The 20,930-nt window shown below is 39.8% G+C and overlaps 1 protein-coding gene across 13 annotated transcripts in view; it reads right to left on the reverse strand.

Annotated features, from left to right (window-relative positions):
- Positions 1-20,930, reverse strand: part of LOC110989474 (palmitoyltransferase ZDHHC8B-like) — a 141,507-nt gene that overhangs the window by 18,645 nt on the left and 101,932 nt on the right. For 5 of the 13 annotated variants that reach the window (XM_022253865.2, XM_022253867.2, XM_087141292.1 and 2 more), the window contains one exon: positions 5,590-5,731. In XM_022253865.2, the coding sequence (XP_022109557.1) occupies positions 5,590-5,731 (142 nt within the window). Of the gene's footprint in view, positions 1-5,589; positions 5,732-15,515; positions 15,647-16,991; positions 17,143-20,930 lie in introns of those variants that run through there. The other 8 variants (XM_087141300.1, XM_022253869.2, XM_087141297.1 and 5 more) reach the window with 8 other exon arrangements.

Consider the following 20,930-nt stretch of genomic DNA (forward strand, 5'->3'; position numbering starts at 1 on the left):
AATCACAACTACTGGCGCTAAAGTTGCAGGCCAGCAAATAGTTCCAAAATTGCCTGTGCAGACTAAATCACGATTTGTAGGCTGTCAAATTCTCTGCTATTAGAGCCTTTCGTGGCATGTGGACTGGGTGGTTTGTTAAAAAGGTGGATGAAATGTAGGAGCAGGACTGTCAGCTTGTATTTCTGAAAATATCAGACCAAACAGGGCCCTCTAAATTGCTCTATTTCTGAAGCCCTCATCCACTTTCGACCTTTGATTACAGGTAAGACGGTCTCGGTTCGGATAGACAACGCGACGGCCATCGCCTACATCAATCATCAGGGCGGCACACACTCTCCGATTCTTTTGTGTTCTCGCCCGTGCATACTTCATTGGACCATGCAGCATTCCGTTCTGGTTTGTGCCAAACATATTCCAGGAGTGCAGAACGTCCTTGTCGACTCCCTCTCCCGAGGCACAGTTCGTCCGAACTAGTGGACCTTTCAACCAGAGATCATTCAAGCTCTTTTTCGGGTAAAAGACAGACCTTATGTGGACCTTTTGTGTCGCATCTCAACACCCAGCTGCTGACATTTTGCAGCCGCTATCCACATCCGCAGGCCTCGGCATTTGATGCCCTGTGCATTTCTTGGGAGGGTCTTTTAGCTTAAGCTTTCCCTCTGATATCGCTCATTCCTCTGACGCTAACGAAGATTGAGCAAAGCAATTGCTGCGTCCTCCTCATCGCCCTGTTCTGGACGAGGCAAGCGTGGTTCTCCTGGTTAGTCAGGCTTCTGGTTGGGGTTCCCCTACTCCTGCCTCCGCGTCCGGATTTGCTCTTTCAACTCCGGTCTCACCTACTGCATCTGGACCCAGCTCACCTACACTTAGCTGTTGGACACTGTCAAGCGATCCTTCATCCAGGCAGGCCTTTCTCAAAATGCCAAGGGTTGGCGAGAGTCCACCCATAGGATTTATGACGGTCGACTACGACACATCACGTTTCCCATGGAACCCATCATAGGTGGTAGAAATTCTCAAGATGAATCCATGCTTAGTCACCTCAATGCGACTCCATGGGACATGGGAGATGTGCTTAGGTGCATGCCTCGTCCGACGTGCTTGAGCGTACAAGCTGTATCAGTCAAGTTATAAGAATTACGAAAATGCTTATACAAAAATAAACATTCGTTGAGGTCTCTTCTGTACTTCAGAGTTGGGAGTCTGTAATGGTCACATAATTCAAGATAATCCACATCAATAACATTATTATTTGTGAGATTCCGTTGCATGAACATAAGGAAGCGTTGTTGAACTTTTTCAATCTTTGCAAGCTGAAATAAAGTTGAATACAACTGTACAATACTCCGGATTGGGCCTGATAAGTGAACAATACATGGTATGCAGACCACGTTTATCCTTAAGGGAGCGGAAATTGCCCCATACTAAGCCACACAGTCAATTAGCCTTTTTAATTACAGAGTCAATATGGGGAACTAAGGTCAGCCAGCTATCAATGAAAATTCCAAGATCCTTCTGGACAGTGACTCTCTTAAGTATATCACTCCCTAGAGTATAACTAACACTAACAGGTTTCTTCTTGTATCAATGGATGTATCAACCGGGCAACCAATTCTTCTGAAAACTTTCAAGTCATCAGCAAATAGTAAGCAATTTTTATTTAATAACTGAGGGATGTCATTTACAAATAATGAGAACAGAGTAGGTCCCAATATTGAGCCTTGGGGAACACCAGAGGGCACCGTATTCCAGTTAGAACAATGACCTTCACTCACTTGATGTTTCCTATCATAGAGATAACTACACAGCAGACAAAGAATACTGGGATGAACATTGTATGTTGCGAGTTTATACAACAGAAAATCATGATTGACATGGTCGAAAGCCTTGGAGAAATCAGTGTAAATCACATCAAACTGCTCTCTCTGTGCAACAGCATGGTAAGCCTCCTGCACAAAGATGTGAGGTTAGTAGAGATGAAACCATGCTGCTGCTCAGAGATGACTGGTTGGACATGATACATGATTTGCTCACAGATGATCTTTTCAAAAACCTTGGAGACCTGAGGGAGCAATGAAATAGGTCTGTAGTTAGTGACACTTTGTTTATTATCCGACTTATGGATGGCAACGATATTACCAGCTTTTCATTGTGAGGGAAAGCGACCCTCCAAACTAGCCCTATTGAATAAATATGCTGAGGAACCACAAAGAGCATTAGCATAGGATTTAAGTACGGAGCCAGATAGATTATCTGGTCCAGTGGCTTTAGAAACATCAATGTCATTGAGCTTGCTGAGGACATCAGATTTAGTTATGCTAATAGCTGGCATAGCATCCAAGTTTGCATGATGGAGAGCAGGTATGGAGGCATCAGATTCATCACAAGAGTCCAGCAGATAAACCGACTGGAAACAATCCATCAGCAGAGCTGCCTTACCTGCTGGATCTACTGCTTCCACACCAGAGTTTTATTTTGAAGTAAAGAAGGCAACGAGTACGGACGAGAGTTTGCTCGAGACTTAATGAAACTCCAAAAGCATTTGAGATTTTTACCAATGTCTCCAACTACAGAAGATAGATAGTTGGCATATCTGGCCCTGACAATTTTCTTTAAATTGAGATCAAGTCTCTTTAAAAAGTTGAATGTTAGCAGGAGTTGGGCTCCTCTTCTTCACGTGGAATGCTTGCTCCTTGGCTTGCAGGGCATGACAAACTTCTCTGTCGAACCTCGGAGGAGATGGACGGCGTGGATGGACTACAGGAACTTCAGTTACAGCAGCTTCAATGAAGTCACAGAAGAGTGTGGTGGCTTCATCACAGTTATCTGTTGCTTCCAACAGACACCATGGGATGCAATACATTGTTCTCTGCAGGTCATTTAGTTCAGCTTTGCGAAAATTGAGGACAGGACAATTAACATGGGATGGCGTGGTTTTAGCAGCTGTGTGAAAGTTAATTCTCACAAAATTATGTTCAGAAGCAAAGATGTTGTCTCCAGTTTCACAGAAGATTTGATGCTGTCTGGAGCAGAGGACAAGGTCAAGGATATTGTCCCCTCTCGTTGAGAAAAGTTCACTTGCTACAGGTTATGAGCGGTCATGACGACATCAACAAACACGTCATTGATGATGGAGCCACTTGGGACTGGAAGTCTGGAGGTTGATTGACACTGCAGAGAGGGTAAGTTGAATACGCCAACTATATGGATGGAGATGTAGTGCTATGAAGTATTAGTCAGCATGACAGCAAGAGCCTCCAGAGGTTGAACACCACTGTTTGGCGGTCTGTAAAACTCCAAGAAGCAACTTGTTGAGACTAGAAAGCCGAACCTCCACCCATAGCATTTCAACCTTATCCTGCTCAAGGTCTGACCTTTATGACATTCAAAGGCATTGTGGCACCCTACCACCTCGTCTGTTGTTTCTGTCATTATGGAAGATGGTGTAGTCAGGGATGTTAATCTCAGAATCAAGCACAGCCTTGGTAGACCAAGTTTCAGTTACAGCAAAGAAGTTGAAAACACTTCTTGGTTGAAGGTGAGCAAATAGTGAACTGTGCAGGACATCAAGTTTATTCTTCAAACTCCTCGCATTCTTCAGATAAACTTGGAGACTGGTGTCACTAGTACGCTTCTTGGTGTGTACAGCAGATGCCCCTGAAAATTCTGGTCCTGGCTTGACTTCAAAGTCATCAGCTTGTTTGCTGTGGTATTATTGTAGTACAGAGTTCTGTTCCTCGAGAGCCTGAGTTTTCTGATAACACCACGATAGTGTGGAGTGGTGCATCCAGTCATAAGTCACAACTATACTGGCTTTGTTTGACTTACATGTAGCCATGGTGGACAATGGAGACACCCAAGCGGGGAGATCAACGTGGTGCACTTGGCATCAGATAATGGCACAGACTTTCCCCCACCTACTGCATACCTACCAGATTACCAATCTCCCTCCCTCCTCCCCATGAGGCCTTGGCGCACTTTGTGCATCGGAAAAGAGGAGAACATGACTGATGCCTTTGCGAGGGTCAAGTGGGTGGGGGTGCACTACTGGTGATCGAGAATTTAGCGAATGGAAGTAATGGACTGGGAAATAATGCATAGGTATTGGAAATCTGGTATGCATACAGTAGCAGACTCAACCCACATTAGGTAAGGAGAGATTTGGTCTTTTGTCTTGATGTTTAACAAAACTTCCAGTAAGCTGCCCAATTCTATTGTGGTTATTGTCTGTAACAGTTGGGTCTTCCAGTCATCATGGCCATGCCTGTTGAAGTGCAGAATTCAGAACCACAACAACCTATTTACACACACAGAATGTTCCATATTTTCTTCATGCTTTGACAAAAATCCAAACCTGATCTCGTCTTAGGAATAAGAAAAACGTCTTCTTTGAGGGAGCCCTCAAAACGAAAGATGTAAACAAAAATAGTGATCGTCCTTCTTCAATATCACCAGCAGAAATCAGCCGTTTCACTGTCCGCCACTGTACATCTTATACACAAATTATGTGGTACCAGCACAGCTACACAACCTTGTACCTGAGGTTACACAACAATAATGTATTGCAAACGACTTATCAACTGTGGGAAAGATCATGGTTATCCATCCTTTTGTTGCACAACAACATCGCAAATGCACTCAATCATAATTGATACATGTGTGCTTGTGGCATATCACATGATCCATTCGTTACCAATAAATAGTCATTATCTATGACTGTGTGTGCTTTTCTATGGCAGTGAGGTGGGATGTGATCTATCAAGTCCCTATAAGAAAGCATACACATATAAAACAAAGCATAACATCATTGTTTCAGGTCTATTAAATGCTCTTAATCTCAGGAGATGCCACTGTATAAACATGAGTGTGTGCACTTTGGCAAGTCACAACACACAACTGGTTGAAGAGGAATGTACCATCTGTCCATGCGCTTGGTACATGTACTACCACAATACAGGTTTGTCATTCTGGTTACCAGATTAGAATATAAGCAACAATCACACATGTTGTCTGTACACATGGCCACATTTACCTCATGACTGACCTTGGAATTACACAAATTCCTCTCATATGTGGAAATTGGAACTACTTTTTATGCACACCATAATTATAAATTCGGCAATACAGCATAATCAAGTTTCTGTTGACTAAAATCATGCTTCAAAATGGTGAGCGGGACATTTCTGATTGTCACTTAAGTGTCAATCTTGTATGGTTTTAAGAAATTCCTCTGACTTTAATTTACTTACATGAATGCTATGACAGCTACAACAAATTTCTTATTACATTTTGAATATTTATTCTGGACTTAAAATATAGAAATTTCAGTTGTCAATAATAAATAACTGCCTGCTCATTTCAGTGTAATTCTCCGCACTGTGTTGGCCAATCTGTAAAAAAAACCTTCGAAGCCTCCAACATACCAGTGGATTAGCCTCCTTCATTCCACAGCCATACACACATACATGTCAAATTCACTGTCTGAATCACTTGCTCATTCATGCTACCAAAAACAATTGTCAGACCTGAACCAACAATAGTTTCAGCATTTTCTTTCAGGCCAAGTACAAACAAATCTGATATACTTACTTTATAGCTGCTGTTTATGTTGGGACTAACTGCTTCATCAATGTCTAACTGTACATGGCTCTGTGCAACACTGTTTTCACCATGTGATGAAGGCAAGTACATGGAAGCCAGTGAGAGTGAAAATCCTCTGTAACCAATGTACCTATGAACAGATAAAAAAAATCTTAAAATTGTAACTGTAAAAAAGATTCAAGTCTTACTCACAACACCATAACTAATCATAGATGGATTGCAGAGATGTCTCATTCAGCCAGCAATCTCAAATCTTTAATTTCAAAAAGCCTTTTAGATATAATTCCAGGTACTTGGGGTTAATTATGATTGTACTCTGGGGCAGCAATTTCCGATTATAACACCTGACCAACAGATTCTGTATCTTGCTTGGTCTAGTGTGAGTCACATTGGATTCGCTATTTTAGCTGTCTTGTTGTGCACAGCAAAATGATCTATACACGTAACAACCCAAAACTATACACGTAGCAACCAAATTAACTACGAGCAGGATCACCGCCAATGTGTGCAAATGCATACTGGGGTGCGTGTTGCATGTCACATGCATTCCAAAGCACTAGCTCTACAGATTTTGTGAAAAGGTTGGTTGGAAACAGTACTGGTAAATTTTTAACAAATTTCTAATTCAAATGGACTTATTTTTATATACAGTTAGATCAAATAGATCAGTTATAACCTCAGCAGGAAAGCTTTGCTAAACCACTTGAAGCAGTCAACATTAATATACCGCTGCTGGCTTTTGTGTGAGGTATTAGTCAACTTCGTAGATCAATATAACTAAAGAATGTTTTGATGAACACAATAAATTTGGCACTACATTTAAACTTATTCTGCGCCATCTCACAGTGCATTTGCAATGAAATTGAGAGGAGGCTCTGACCAGTTAGTTGTAAAATAGAAAAAGTGTCTCATTTCATTGCATTGTGTTAGTACCCTATAGGGGTGGTTACAAAGCACCTAATTACTAGTGAGGAAAATTTCATTTTGTTGGAAAGAAATAGGATGCAGTAGTTTGGACTTTACTGACCCCCCATAGTTTTTGGTTCCCCAGAAAAACACATCACATGTGGTACTCATCAACTATGGAGTACATTTTCAAACATCTGGATCAAAATCAAGATAATTTTAAATTGATCCTGTTAAAATGTGAAACAAATGTCACAATGTTAAAAACACCTGTCTAATTAGAAGCAAATTCAATTATAGATCTAACTTATTCCCTACCCTATTTTTATAGTTTCCACAAAATATTGTTACCTCTGATTTTTCATTCTCTGTTTTGCAGTCGCAGTTGACTGTTTAAATTTTTCACTGTTACCTTTGAACAATATTATTGCAATTGAAAAATACACGTATGTGCAGCCATAGTTTTCAAATACCTCGGTCAATAACGAAGACTATTGAGAGCTACTCTGTCTCTTTGTGACAGAATGAAGGGCTTTTCCGCATTTCTAGGTTTTGAGAACAATGCACTTGCCATACATGCATACTTCCCATTAGAGAGGTAAATGAAACAGCAAAACATGCAAAAGTCAATGAGATATGCAGAAAAATATAAAAATTCAAAAAAATTCACAGGATGATGTCATTATCAGTTTCTCCAATGAATGGAATTGAATATGCAGTTCTTTATGTAGGACCATAAAATGTCACCTTTAAAATGATATCACATGACCCCTTTCAGGTTTCACAACTTCAACTCAATTTTTAACTACAACACGTCTGTTTCTACTCACATACTAGAATTGAACGCAATCAAACTGAGTTATTTCTTAAGTTGACTTCAAACGTTCAGCTTTAAGATCATGTCATATTCCCATAATGACATCATCAAGATGTCAAAATAAATGTAAACTGTAACACATCCCAGTCTACCCTACATATTGACAGTGAACCCAATTGGTCTCAAAGTTCTCTAGTTATGGGGAATTAAAGTGTGCGCCTTTGGAATAATGAATGACCCCTAGTGACTCCATCATGATGTGATTTAAATTATCATCTATTAGACATCCCCGGCCATAAAGGTACAAAAAAAATTGAACCAAATCAGACTCAAAATTCCCTTGTTATACGACATGAAACTGTATGCCTGTATTATGATGTCAAATGACTTTTAATGATGTCATCATAATGCAACCTTAATAATCATGTAATATACATTCCTGTTTATGTACATGTACAAAATAAACTAAACAGGACTGGTGCAGATAAGAAGCGCAACTCCAGAATTGTGTGACAAGACCCTGCATAAACTCAAAGTGCTTGTGCAAGTTTCCAGTCATGTTGAATTGACCTTGTGGGGTATCTGTGGAAGCTCTCCCAATCATTTCATGATTTCATTACTCACAATCATTTCATGATTGGGAGTAAGAGGTCTGAAATCATTTGGGTCATCAGATGAATGTCCGATCGGCCTGGAGTTAAGAAGACCTTCCACTTCATTGAAGGCTGTGGTCATTTCATTCCACATCAGAATCTGGTCTGAATTTGAAACTTTCAAAGTGTTTTTCATTTGCTTAATAAGGCTTTAATAGAATCCTCCCTGATGAGGACCAAGGGGTGTGATAAACTGCCACTCCAGCTCTTGGAGAACTGCAAAGTCTTCCAGCTCCCTCCATCCTTCTGTGAACAGCTTCTTGAGTTCTTCTCTGCACCAATGAAGGATATCACGGTTGAAGGCCAACAATGATGTGGTGCAAATTGTTTAATAGCATGCATGAAGGCTTGGGTCGAAAGATCCCCTACTACTTCCAAGTAGATTGCTTGAACTGTGACACAAGTAAAAATGGCTCTCCAAGCTTTCTTTGCTTTATTACAGCCATATTTCAACTGGAAAGGACCAAATAAATTAATGCCAACAGTTGCAAACGGTTGCGAAAACATTCTCATACGTTCTGGTGGTAAATCAGGCCTTGGTCTCGGCTTCCTTTACCTGGAAGTTGGATTCCAACACACTCTCACTCTCAGGGTCTTAATTATCTCTTCGTTACCAAGATTGATGCAAGAGTCCTCCTGACCTGGAGTTGATGCCAAGCAATACCATCTTTTCACGGAAAAGGAGCCATCAATCATGTCAGCTTTATAGCTTGTGTTACGGTTGGACAGGAATGAATTAGGTCATCCATATACCTATCGTGCTGCAGTATCCAAAAAGCTTCAGGATGAGTGGACTTGAACTTCTCAGTGATCTGCAGAATGACAAAGCTGGCCATAGCAGGTGAAGGCTTATCACCAAATACGACCCTCGTCATCCGGTAGATTTCAGGTTTTCTCAAACTGTCAAGATTTCGCCAAAGAAAACGATGGACTTCAGTATCCTCTGGTCTTAACAAAACTTGAAGGAACATCTTGGATGTATCTCCAACAATCGCCACTAGATCCTCTCTAAATGTAACAGTACACCAAACAGGTTTCCAATAAGATTTGGTCCTTCCTAAAGAAAGGAAGTCAATGAGACTCCCTGATATTTGCTGGTGGGATCGAAGACAACTCTCAATGGAGTACCGATCTTCTCTGGTCGATATATTCCATGATGGGGTGGATATTAGACAGGTCCCTCAACGGCTTCATCTGACACTAGGATGGCCCAACCCTTATCCACATACTCCCTGACTGCCTTGTCGTACATGCTAGCTTTGTCAAGATTCTTGGATAAGCTCCGTTCCGAAGTCGGCAATCGTTTCTCAGCTAGAGGGTGATTGTTTGGAGGGAGGAATGGGTTGCCCTTCCATGGCAGTCCAATCATATATCAGTCTCCCTCCTTGTGACAAGAGTTGGCAAACATCTCCTTTGTTCTTGTGTCCTCTTGGACATGCTGTTCACTGGACAGGAACAGTTTGGTGATCTTACACCCAATGTTTCAAAGTTGTACGGCCGGTAAAATCTAGATGCTCTTTGAGGATGGTGCTAACAGATGCTCTTGAAGGAGAAGACTTAGTACTGTCAGAAACAATAACAAACCACCCAAGTGGAGTCTTCTTTCCAACTGGCTCAAATTGTAGGCCCTGTCGTACTTATTCTTCAGTATGGAGGTGGCTGTACTGGACTCCAAGGATGAAGTCAATTGGTCTAGCCTAATGAGCAAATTCGAGATCAGAGATATAGGGAAAGGAGGAAAGCCGTTATAACGGTCTAAAGGAAGAATGCTAAGGACAGTACGGTCAATCTCATGTGCCTCTATTTCATAATCTTCACCTCTGGATAAAGGTGAAATCCAGAACCTCACCTGGCAACTAAATTTCTGCCTCAAGCAAGTGCCTCCAACAACTGAAATTTCCAGTGGTTCTCTTTGACCTTGCAGGCCTGGGGCCTTAGCAAAGTCTCTGCAAATGATGGTGGTCGCTGCGCCATTATCAATGAGGACATTACCTTCCCTGACTCTTCCATACTCAGCTCTGAAAATCACATGAACAGCTGGTAGAATCCCATCTACGTTCAAGGTGCAAACTGCACCGCTAGGATCAAGGGATGATATATTCTTGAGCAATCATTCTTGTCGCATTTTTTCTTGAACTTGCACTCTTCACCTTTGTGGCCTCAGATGAGACACGAAAAGCAGAGGTGGTGTTCCTTCAATATCTTGAAACGATCTGTGGGGGAGGAATCCTGAAAGGTAGGGCAGTCTGTCACTCTGTAAGGGGACTCGCAGACATAACACTTGATAGGCCTTCTCTCTGGGGGTTTCTTCTCACTGGCAGCATGGACACCCTTCGATTTTGGACAATCTCTTGACACCTTCTCATCTGCTTTGTCACACGTAAGATCTACGAAATCGGGGTCAAAATCCGTTTTGACCTGTTTTCTAAGAAATCTACTATTATGAGCAAGGTTGGGTCATTCTCGCTCGCGAATTTGTGTTGCATTATCTTTCCATTTCTGAATCATGTAATCTGGTAAGCGTTTAACTATTTGGTGCAAACTTTCAGAGGCATTAACGTCTGGAAGAAAATTTACATGGTTTAGCATACATCCGGAACAGTCATTTCTGAATTGTTCATAGGAAATAGTCTCCTGAAATTCAACCAGGTCATCAATCCATGCGTCAAAGGGATCTTTCGATGGATGGGCAGGCATCCCAACTACTTCAGATGAATGTGTCACATCGGCTTCAGCAGGGGATACTAGTGCGGCTTCAGATGAGGGCATGACATCTTTGGGTTGAGAATGTAGTGGTGGTACTTCTTCGCACGAAGACAGGGCCTCACCAGTTGGTCTCAGGTCAGAAGCTCGGAGATGATCAGATCGATGTTCGTCAATTGATGGCGACTTTCCAGGATAGGACTCCTTAGCCATCCGAGGCGGATCAGGCTGCTGTTGAGTTGTCATATTTGTGATTGCAGGTGGACATTGTCGGGTCAGGGACTTGCCGGAGATGGGAAAGTTCAGAACTTCAAAGTACTTTGCAACAGACCCTTCGAAGTTGTAAAAACTCTCGATCAGCTCAATCTCCCCACCTTTTTGATTTCTCGCAGTCTGCTCCAGGCAGCACGAACATTTCAGCATTAATGTCACTGGCATCCGTAAATTCTGTCTGTAGAATTGCCAATTTCTTGTCGGCCTGAGATTTGGTGAGTTTGCGCTCATCCATGCAGTTATAGATGCGGTTCACACCACGTGCGATCTTTCTCCACAAGATTTTCCTTTTCATCTTTAGCTCTTCAACTCGAGCATCTTCACGGACAGTGGTGTCTTGGCCTCCTTCGCCCTCTCCATCCCAAGCGTTGTCTCTTGAACTCATGTTGCCATTTTCAAGTTCACGAACTATACGGTAGTTCCACAACAGCAGTCAGCTAAGTCGACTCTCACTGGAACTTATAACCTTCAGAACTTTGGTGCAGACAAGAAGCGCAACTCCACATCACGATACAATCGGGATCTTCTAATGGTTGCTTCTGTACATTTTTTTATTGGGCGTACAGAACGACGACAACATTCTGGAAACACAGAAACAGAAAGGGGGCTTAATTAGGAATCTAACTTGAATCGATAGGTCTCAAACTATTCACTTTCCCCAGTGACAAAGATTCACATAAATTCATATTCTACCAGAATATATCAACTACATCCGATACAACTGAACTAGTCGCTAAACCAGATATCGCTGTAATTAGAATGAAGCTAACACTAGAATTAGTGGGCTGGTCATGAATAAAACAAACATAAAGCAGAGTGAAAATCAAACCATTGACATGTGAGAAAATTAAGTCTAGTTCGTCTAATGTATCAAATGTACAAACCGGGATATATTCTACGGATAGCCAGACAAAGAGATTATCTGGTAAATTGCAAACAAATTTACATGTATTTCTACATTAGCTATCACTGATGCAATCTTATCATATCGTACAATTTATTTTGTGTAATTCCAATCTCAAATAAAATCATTCATTTAAATTGTTCTATTTACCTGAAGGTTTTCTTTTCCTGGACTTGTACAGTTACACAGGATAAGACGGAATGATTAAAAAATACGAACAAAGAATTTCATTGTTTATTAAGTTGCGCATGGACGCAATGCTTCTGCGCGCTGTTATGCAGCAGTCGAGCTGTTATTCAGTCCAAGGACTTACAATTCCATAGCTATTGAACCTTACAAGTATGTACCTTTCAAATTATATCACGTGACCTGTCGTGGCATCATCGTAACATCCTTATAATGCATCCCACTTTGAGAATGCTAAGTTTCATTCAAGTCAGACTTATGGATTTGGAGATACTGGCCTGCAAAGAATACAACTTTGGAGGCGTGTCACGAAACTTAAGTCTGTTGGTGCCATCATGACCATGATTTTTCTAAGGAAAGATCTGTGCCTGATGGTTGTTCCACTGTGTAATTTTGCTTACATAAAAGATTGCCAAGTGAATAGAGTAGCCCCTTGAAAACTGTTGAAAAGTCAATGTGATTTTATAAATATTTAACTTTAATAATATATGACCTAATGACTTCATTGTATCACTTTACAAGTTTTATTTGGAGCTGAAGTTCTATTAACCATATGAATTTTATGGTGATCGAACTGTGTTTACAAATCTTCCTTGCACAGAAGATACACTAAAAAAAAAGATAAAACGTTGAAGATGACGTTATCATGACATCAACCCAAGTTGCACAGAACACAACACTGTTTGGGTCCACACCAAATTCAATGGTCTGTAGATATGGGCCTGCGAAGGATTAAACTTTGTGGGCAGGTCACATGATCTTAGATGACATCATCACTACATCACTGTTCTTTGAGAATTTTGAGACAGATACGATGCGTGGTCACAGGCTGTTCAGTAGCGGGTTTCAGCACATGTCGGCCCACGACCCCACTGTGTCAGACTAACGACTTGATCAACCTGAATTATATATAACGGGTTTGCCCTTACCCAACGTATATTTATAAGCACTGTATACTCAGTGCTTGTCCGAGAGCTTGCGAAAAAATAAATATACATTGGTAAGGGCAAACCCGTTATATATAATTCACATCTCCCCAACGCAAAAATACATCTTGATAATTGATCAACCTGAATCTGGATGGATATTCACGTTGCAACAACTGCACTGCATATTCATATGTTTCCATGGAGAGCCCTAAAAGCAGCTCATGCTACATAACAGAGGCATCCATTTCATATATGAGGATGTCTATATTTGATTAGTACCAGTTTCTTTCATATCTTGGCATAATTCCCTTTTAAATATGATGCTTAAAGACAAGACATAACTATTCAAGAACAAATCTATTAGCTATGTTTTTGGTTAAAGATCCGATACTTTTATGGAAAACCATGTTCTCAGAATAATGTAAACCCCCTCTTCAATGAACAAGATGATAAACATTCAATTGCCCTTTTTATCAACCAATCAAACTGCCATATAAATAAATATTCATATAATCTGGATTCTCAGCCAATTAGAGTGCCCCATCAAATTTTGGTAGCAAGTCCCAAATTTTGCGCACAAAAAGGGCGTCCAGATTGCTCAAGTCAGTAATTAGGCACTGCCAAACCAGCATATTGGGAAACAAGGTTACACTGACCGTCCCTATGTGTTATTAAACTGCACGCCAAACCGTGACATGTATGCATCGCAAAGAAGGTGGACAACACCCGGCCAATTACTGACTTGATTTCGATTTCAAGTCTAAATTTCAGAGTACAGTCTTTTTTTTTTACTTAAACATTTTCCCTTTGATCTCTGTTCTTTACGTTATAACATACACAAAAGTTAACATTCAAATCTTGGCCTTGAATCACTCTGCGGGTTTACAGATGTATTCTTGGTAGTTCTTCATTCTGTAAGATCTTCCTCCAGTCATTTGATAACTTAGGCCTTTATCTATGCAAGATGGTTTTCAATGACTGCAGCCAATGGGTTTTCTACCTTGTGGACCTTGTGGCAATCTAAATGTATAAAAATAAATTCCAAACACTCAAAAATATCCATCTTGTGACCAATTTGATGGCTAGAGCAACAGACACAGTAGATTATATACTTTTGACAAATTTTTAAAATGTTCTCAAGGGTTCAAATCTCCTACAGTTAGTGGAATGCATAAATTTAATAATTTAGTACATTTCAACCAATCTAAGATTTGTCTTCTCTTCAGAAATTTATACCAGATATTTTACTTGAACTTGTAAACAAATTAAATCTGTTTGAAAAGTAACCTTATGAGTTTTCTTCAGGTGTTTCAGGCTGAGCCACCAAAATCCAGACAAAGTCTTATAAACGCAGTTGTGCCAAAAGAGTAAAACTTTGGCAGGTCTCTCTTGACCACTTTTGTCAAGCTTTTCTCAGTTTATCTGTATGTGGCTCCAACACCAGATAATTATGTTGGCTGATGCACAGCCCAAACTACGTTTTTAGCAAGCAATCTGATCTACTTGTCTCACACTACTTCCCTCTACATCTACGAGGAGATTTTTTTTTACGCCTATCCCTATGTACAAAGGAGAAAGGGCCTTTTCTTATACCTATACATAAAGACCACTTATATTACTGATTAACCTAATAATATCATGGAAGTGTACAGTTGGACTGGTGGCCCTACAATAGAAAAAAAGCAGGTGTGTACTATGACTGGACTAAGAGAACTAATAAACCGACATGAAAATAACTCATGGCCAAAACACAGGGAACGAAAGGGGGAAACTAATGGAAGAGTCTGAAAAGTTAACTTTTGGAATCAACTATTCTCCTAAAGGTAAGAAAAGAACAAAACATTAAGCAAAAAAATAAACCACTGTGACCAAAAAGAAGAAAACAAGTGGCAGTGGAAGAACACCCCATTTTATGTAATTAGTCCAGATGGAACGATCCAATCTGGACACAAAAATACATCATGTTACTCATCTCTCATATACACACACACACACACTACAGGTCATACTGTAATTCAAGGAAACTTAATTTTGGTATCACTCACAACACCTTACCATTTCCTCTATAAACACAGGTACTCAACATGATATGTACAGAACTATTTCAGTCACTTGATTTAGGATAAGGGGATATTCAAATCCTTTGGTTTATTTGTATAAACAAGAAGACTCAAATCTTTGACATATAAAAATCAAGTTTCAAATATCAAAAGAAATGCAGATGTTTCTTTTAGGAAAAAATGGCTCTATTCGCATAATCTTAGAAGTTACAAGTATCATAAGGTTACATTCAAACACATAACTCATATACTTGTCAAAACAGGAAGGCATTCTTATGAAGTAATGGTAGCTTTGTTGAGGCAAAGGTTTCTTTGTATTTAATTCCTCCAGTGACACTTGAGAAAAGCATGACTTAATCATGAATCCCTGGATCAAAGTGTAGAACTTCAAAGTTCAACATTTCTTGCAGCTACATGTTTTTTTGCTAACACAGTGTATGCAAAATGTATCTCATTGTTCAAATGACACAAAGACCACTGCACTTTTCACTTTTCAGCCTGTCGCACTCTTATGACAAGCATCTTCCAAGTCATCTCTGCTGGGCTGCAATCCAATCCAGACAAGAGTCCATCAGTTACAATGTGCTACCGCTGGTTGCTAACATGTGGATAAGCTGGAAAAAAATATATATTTTTTTTAAAATACAAGTAGGCTATACTGCAGTATTTTTCATTAACCACTTGCTACCGGGTGCCTTTGGAAATGCAGTGTCTAATGCTAGGCAATTTTTCAATATCTTCGGTTTTAAAAAATCTTCAAAAATTCATACCTTTTTTCCTGAACGTCTAAACCCCATTGAGTGACTGTCTGGTTGCTACTCTAATCTGAAATACAACATTTATTGACGTCCAGGTATTTCAGCCAGGCCTGCTGTCTTGTAAATGTAATTTATTTTGTTCAGGAAACAGGCACAGTGCGCTGCTAATGTCTTTTCAATAAGGGCCAGATTAGCATGCAGTGGTATTGTATTGCTCATTACTGGAGCGCTGGAGCACTTCTGTCCCTGCTGGTAATCCGCTCGTGCTGAATGCCACAAAGAGTGGTACAATCTTTCAAAACAATGATAGATTTCCTCTGCTATTGACAACTAAAAAAGTGTTGGTAATTCCCAGCAAACCCCGTCTTTTGTTTTGAGTATGGTCATTTGTTACAAGGCCCAGCTATTTTGTCCAATGTTGGGCAGCGCCGCTTTGCATATAAAGAAAACATACCTGAAACCGGGCTCCCCGGCAGCAAGTGGTTAAAGATGAAGTATGGATTATTTTTGAAATGCTTCAAATGCTTCAAGGAGCTCATACACTGCAGCAAGGTTTTTCCAGGGGTTACAGTGATTGTGATTTTGTCTGAATCACTAGAAATATGTCTCAGACAAAATAGAATTGAAATAGTTTTTTTCTGAAGTCATTCATGTAAGTTTGGTAATGCTAGAAAAGAAAAAAGTAGGATATGGCCATACTAATTGGTGTATTCTCATAAATGCCATTCGTCAATCTGAACAATCGCTTGATCTTTGTTTGATCTGTTGATCTTATTGCACAATATGCCCATAATTCTGCCATCAGCTGATTTCCTTCTGCTTCTACTTTTGGTTGTAGAAGATTTAAAAAAAAAGAGGTTAAGGAGATTTCATATAGGATCAACTAACAGCATAATGCGATTATGTGATTGTCCTGATTGACCAATTGTGTCAAACCTGTATAATTTTGGGCAACAGACAATATTTCAGGTGCCAACATTTTTGTTAATGGTGCAACACTGCAAAATTAAATCAACATGCACAATATAAAATTGCCATGGAATACCATACCTGTGTTTGTTCATAATTTTGTGTTCATATATGCATGTGATTATGACTCATGCATGTGCATGTACATGTATGCTGTCCTGCTGCACGAACCAATAAACATACTGTCGGTGTCAATTTCAGCAAAACAATGCATGCAAAAATATTTACGTACACGTACATCATGCAGTTCTCGTGCTGACATTTCATCGCCGATCAAGGCTACCACGGCTGGTCTTTCCAATTCACTGTTGTGATAAAAAAGTGTTGGTAAAGCTTGCTGTTGTTGGCCTGGCCTGCTACGCAACATGACAAACCTAAAGATACTAAACAGAATTTGAACACATTGGCAAGTAACGTCAGGCTTCTGACAAAACACACTAATTCTTGATATATTTTATATTGTTACATCCAGATAGATGTTCCTTTTACTTACCGTAGCATGTTTGAAACACGGTATAGCCTTTTGTCAAGTACAGGTCCTACTGCTTTCAACTACATATCACAGAGCAACACGACACACACACTGTGCCAAACTCTACTGGCACGGAAGCCCAAAGCAGTGTGTGGTGTTAGCTTGGTCTGCCGACCATACAGTGTGCAGAGCCTGAAAGCTGTTTGTTGAAGGCAAAGTAAGGGTGTGCACTTATAGGTATTTTTGGAACCGGGTACCCATTTTTTTTGTCAACATCGGGTACCTGGGTACCCATAGAAGAGAATGCTTAATAACAAATGGCACTGTGCACAACCTTGGTGAACCATGTGCCCGAAACAGTGCTCTCTTTTTTTGTACATATGAAACAAGCAGCACATTGTTTTAAATGTCGGGGTAAATCTCTCTTATCTTTTTATCAAACGAAAATGTTACTTTCAATTTGCAAAATCTTCTTTTTGCAAGTATATAAAACAGAAAAAAAAATTGTTGACGAGGAACATCAAAACAGATGACAGAGCTGCAAACCACCTACGCACCAGCTACCGATCAAAGGAAATGTCTGGGATGCTGCATGACCACATACACACAGAACGCATGTGTATAAATGGTAACCACTGGTTGTGTCATGTGCAGACCAGATCAGTACTACTGTACGTCATACATCATGGGTTATTAAATGGCGTTTATGTACAAAAATACTTCCTTAACTTGAACAATGCCCACACCACCATATCCACTTACTTTGAAGTTTCTGATTAAAAAAAAAAAACACCAAAATGTTTCTAATGGCATTGACAATATCGTAAGTCTAGGGTAAAGAGTCATCATTGCAAAGCACATTTCTTTTCTCACTGGATGCAGCTGCATACATGTTGCACAAACCAACATTACCTGGAACAAATTCTGTCTTTCACGCTATACTGAAGCTAGCCTGATTGCTACTGTGGGACTAACTGTAATCCCCTTCAGGCAGCCCAATCACTGACACTGCAGCAGCCATGTGACCGCAAAAAAAGGTCATGTGACCACTCATAGGGATAGCCAAGTGAAAAACCCCCGGACAATGCGCAGTGCTTCACGTTGTAAACAAGACTAAGTGATATGAAAGTTTTGCCACAAGAAGGTACATGTATTACAATAAAGTGGTTCATTTTAATAAAGAAATTTGTAGGATAACACCATTCCCCTAAGGTTCGAGTTGTTGAGACGTTACTGCATAAGTACTAATACTTCGATAAGTGACGTTTGACTTGCAGACTGTATTACGACCTGTCAACATTTCCTGTTCTTTTGAAATGCTTTTGCACATACACAAAACATCCCTCCTGCTTGTTTGTTCAATTTGTCAGCCACAGTTCCTCTAAACCACTGAGGAAATTTATATTGCTTTAATGTAAAAGTAATTTTGAAACTAAAAGTGAGAATGACTATGGTATATTTCTTGGTGTCAAAACTAAAATGGTTCTCTGACTCTTTGGGTTTATGTAGCACATTTAGTGCTTTGATAATCATCTAATAATAAAAGGCAATCAACTGCCCAATTTTTGCATGTTCACTACTTACCGTATGTGTGGAGTCTCAGTACCGCTGCTATTTTACGCACTCCACTCTCGCTCCGTCGTCAATCCCAACATAAAGTAATTTTCATTCATACTGTTTTATTTAACAAAAAATGCTTTTAAACAACAGCACTACCATTTCAGTACAAAAGTCATCTAGGCTAACAGGGTTTGTAAGTTACATATACAGTCATGCAAGTGTACATCAACAGCATGGCCACCTCAGAAGACAAAATTCCTTCAGCCTCTTGTTCATAGGTTTGGTACAGCTATTTTCCTAGTTCTCGATCACCAAAATTATTCAGTAAGGTTGCATGAACAAAAAAAAGTACAATTCATATGGTTAGTAGTCAATCTTATGTTATGAGGTTAGGTACCTCATGATATTTTCAAAATCTAAGCTTTTAAATTTAGACTCACAGGATCGACGACAATGATGACTACACTTTTCGTAGTTCTGGATGGGTTTCGGATCGTGACGAAAAATTCATTTTCAGCCAGAAACATTGTAAAAAGTTGCTTTTCTAATGAAGACTTTCTTAATTTTGAAAAAAATACTTCAAGAATAAGAATTCCAATGAATTAAAAAGTAGAGTTTTCAGGTGTACAGTTAGCTATCATTAGTACTCTCCCCTGCACCGAACAGTTGATGAACCCATTACGTCACATACATTTCTGCCACCCCCTTGTAGTTGAGTTCGCAACAAATTTGTGTGCACATAACACCACGTGATCCGAAAGTATAGGGAAAAGCTTTCAGTTTTTGATCGATTTAAAAAAAAATGGAAACCCTATAAGTCATTTTGATTAACAAGACATTAGATGCAAAAATTTATATGACTGTTCAATCCCCCAAAATATTTGGAATCACATGTAGTGAGTAACCTTTCACCCTGTAAATGTTTGTCATATTTTGTTCACTCCCACGAACTAGGAAAAATCCGGAACTAGGAAAACGACTGTAATTCAACAGGCGGGGTGAGCAACAAAAGCAGCTGTTGATCTCCGAACTGCAGTTACATGTAAGACTGCGGGACCCGGTATTCAGTGGCATGGTAAATTTTCAGCAAGTCTGCCCTCCAGTATTAAATTTCAAAGACATTTTATTCAGGGATATCTGTTCCTTAGTTATTATTCATTATTTTTTGTACAGGTACCTGGCCCGAAAAAAAATTTATTGCAAACTCCACCTGACTGATTTGGACAATGGTCAAAATGCACTTTTCCCACAGTGCATTTTAGCCAATCATCGACCATTGTCCAAAATCAGCCAAGTGGTATTTGCAATAAGGCTCATTCATTGTGGTTTGGAAGGTAAGGAGTACCAAACCATTTTTTTTGTAAGAGAGTATAAAAGAGGGTAATGCAAAAAAAGCACCCGCCCCTAAAAATATCCTTAACATTGGCGTTTCTTTTCAGTCACTTCGCCGAAAAGTCACTTCGCCGAAACTGCCTAAAAAAGACGGTATCATGTGTAGATTTGAAGTACAAAAATTCCAACAGACCTACCATATTTTTCAGTGACCAGTAATAGGCCTACGCTACAACTTTTGGTTTTATTTTGGCCTGAAGTAGGCCCTACCTAGGGCCTAGCTAATGTTACATGTAGCTAAGTAGATTGACATAATTGATGTGCTGTGCATTAAGTTCAAAAATTCCAACTTGTCCTGCTGTCACTGCCGCCTACCCTGAACTGCACTTCAGTTCAAATAATCCTTCAAAATCAAACCTACGATGGCTGAAAGACGCAGGCAGTTTATATCATGCATGATGATGTAAATTTACTTTCGTAAGCCCTACACTGTAGTTGCCCAAGCCTAGCCATGATCCGATACACATACAAAATACAAAATGTAGTCAGAACTTTACTTGTCCAAAATGATCATGTTTGAGTAGGCCTGAATTTTGAATTACCTGTGAAATGTCCGGGTTGCTTCACATCATAATATGAGGACCATCTTTGCTATAATAAGTCATCAGCTGTAAATTTTGTAGTCCACTTTTGTCATTTCTTTGTGGGCAACCTAATGCTTGGTTTGTAGGAAGATTTTACCATTCTGAACATGTTGTGTGAGTCCCCAAGCACAAAAGCTGCACTCTTGAGAGAAAATTGAGTTGA

This window comes from Acanthaster planci, linkage group LG09 (genome assembly GCF_054643075.1).
Source record: "Acanthaster planci isolate LZ-2023a linkage group LG09, COTS_SCS, whole genome shotgun sequence".
NCBI classification, from domain to species: domain Eukaryota; kingdom Metazoa; phylum Echinodermata; class Asteroidea; order Valvatida; family Acanthasteridae; genus Acanthaster; species Acanthaster planci.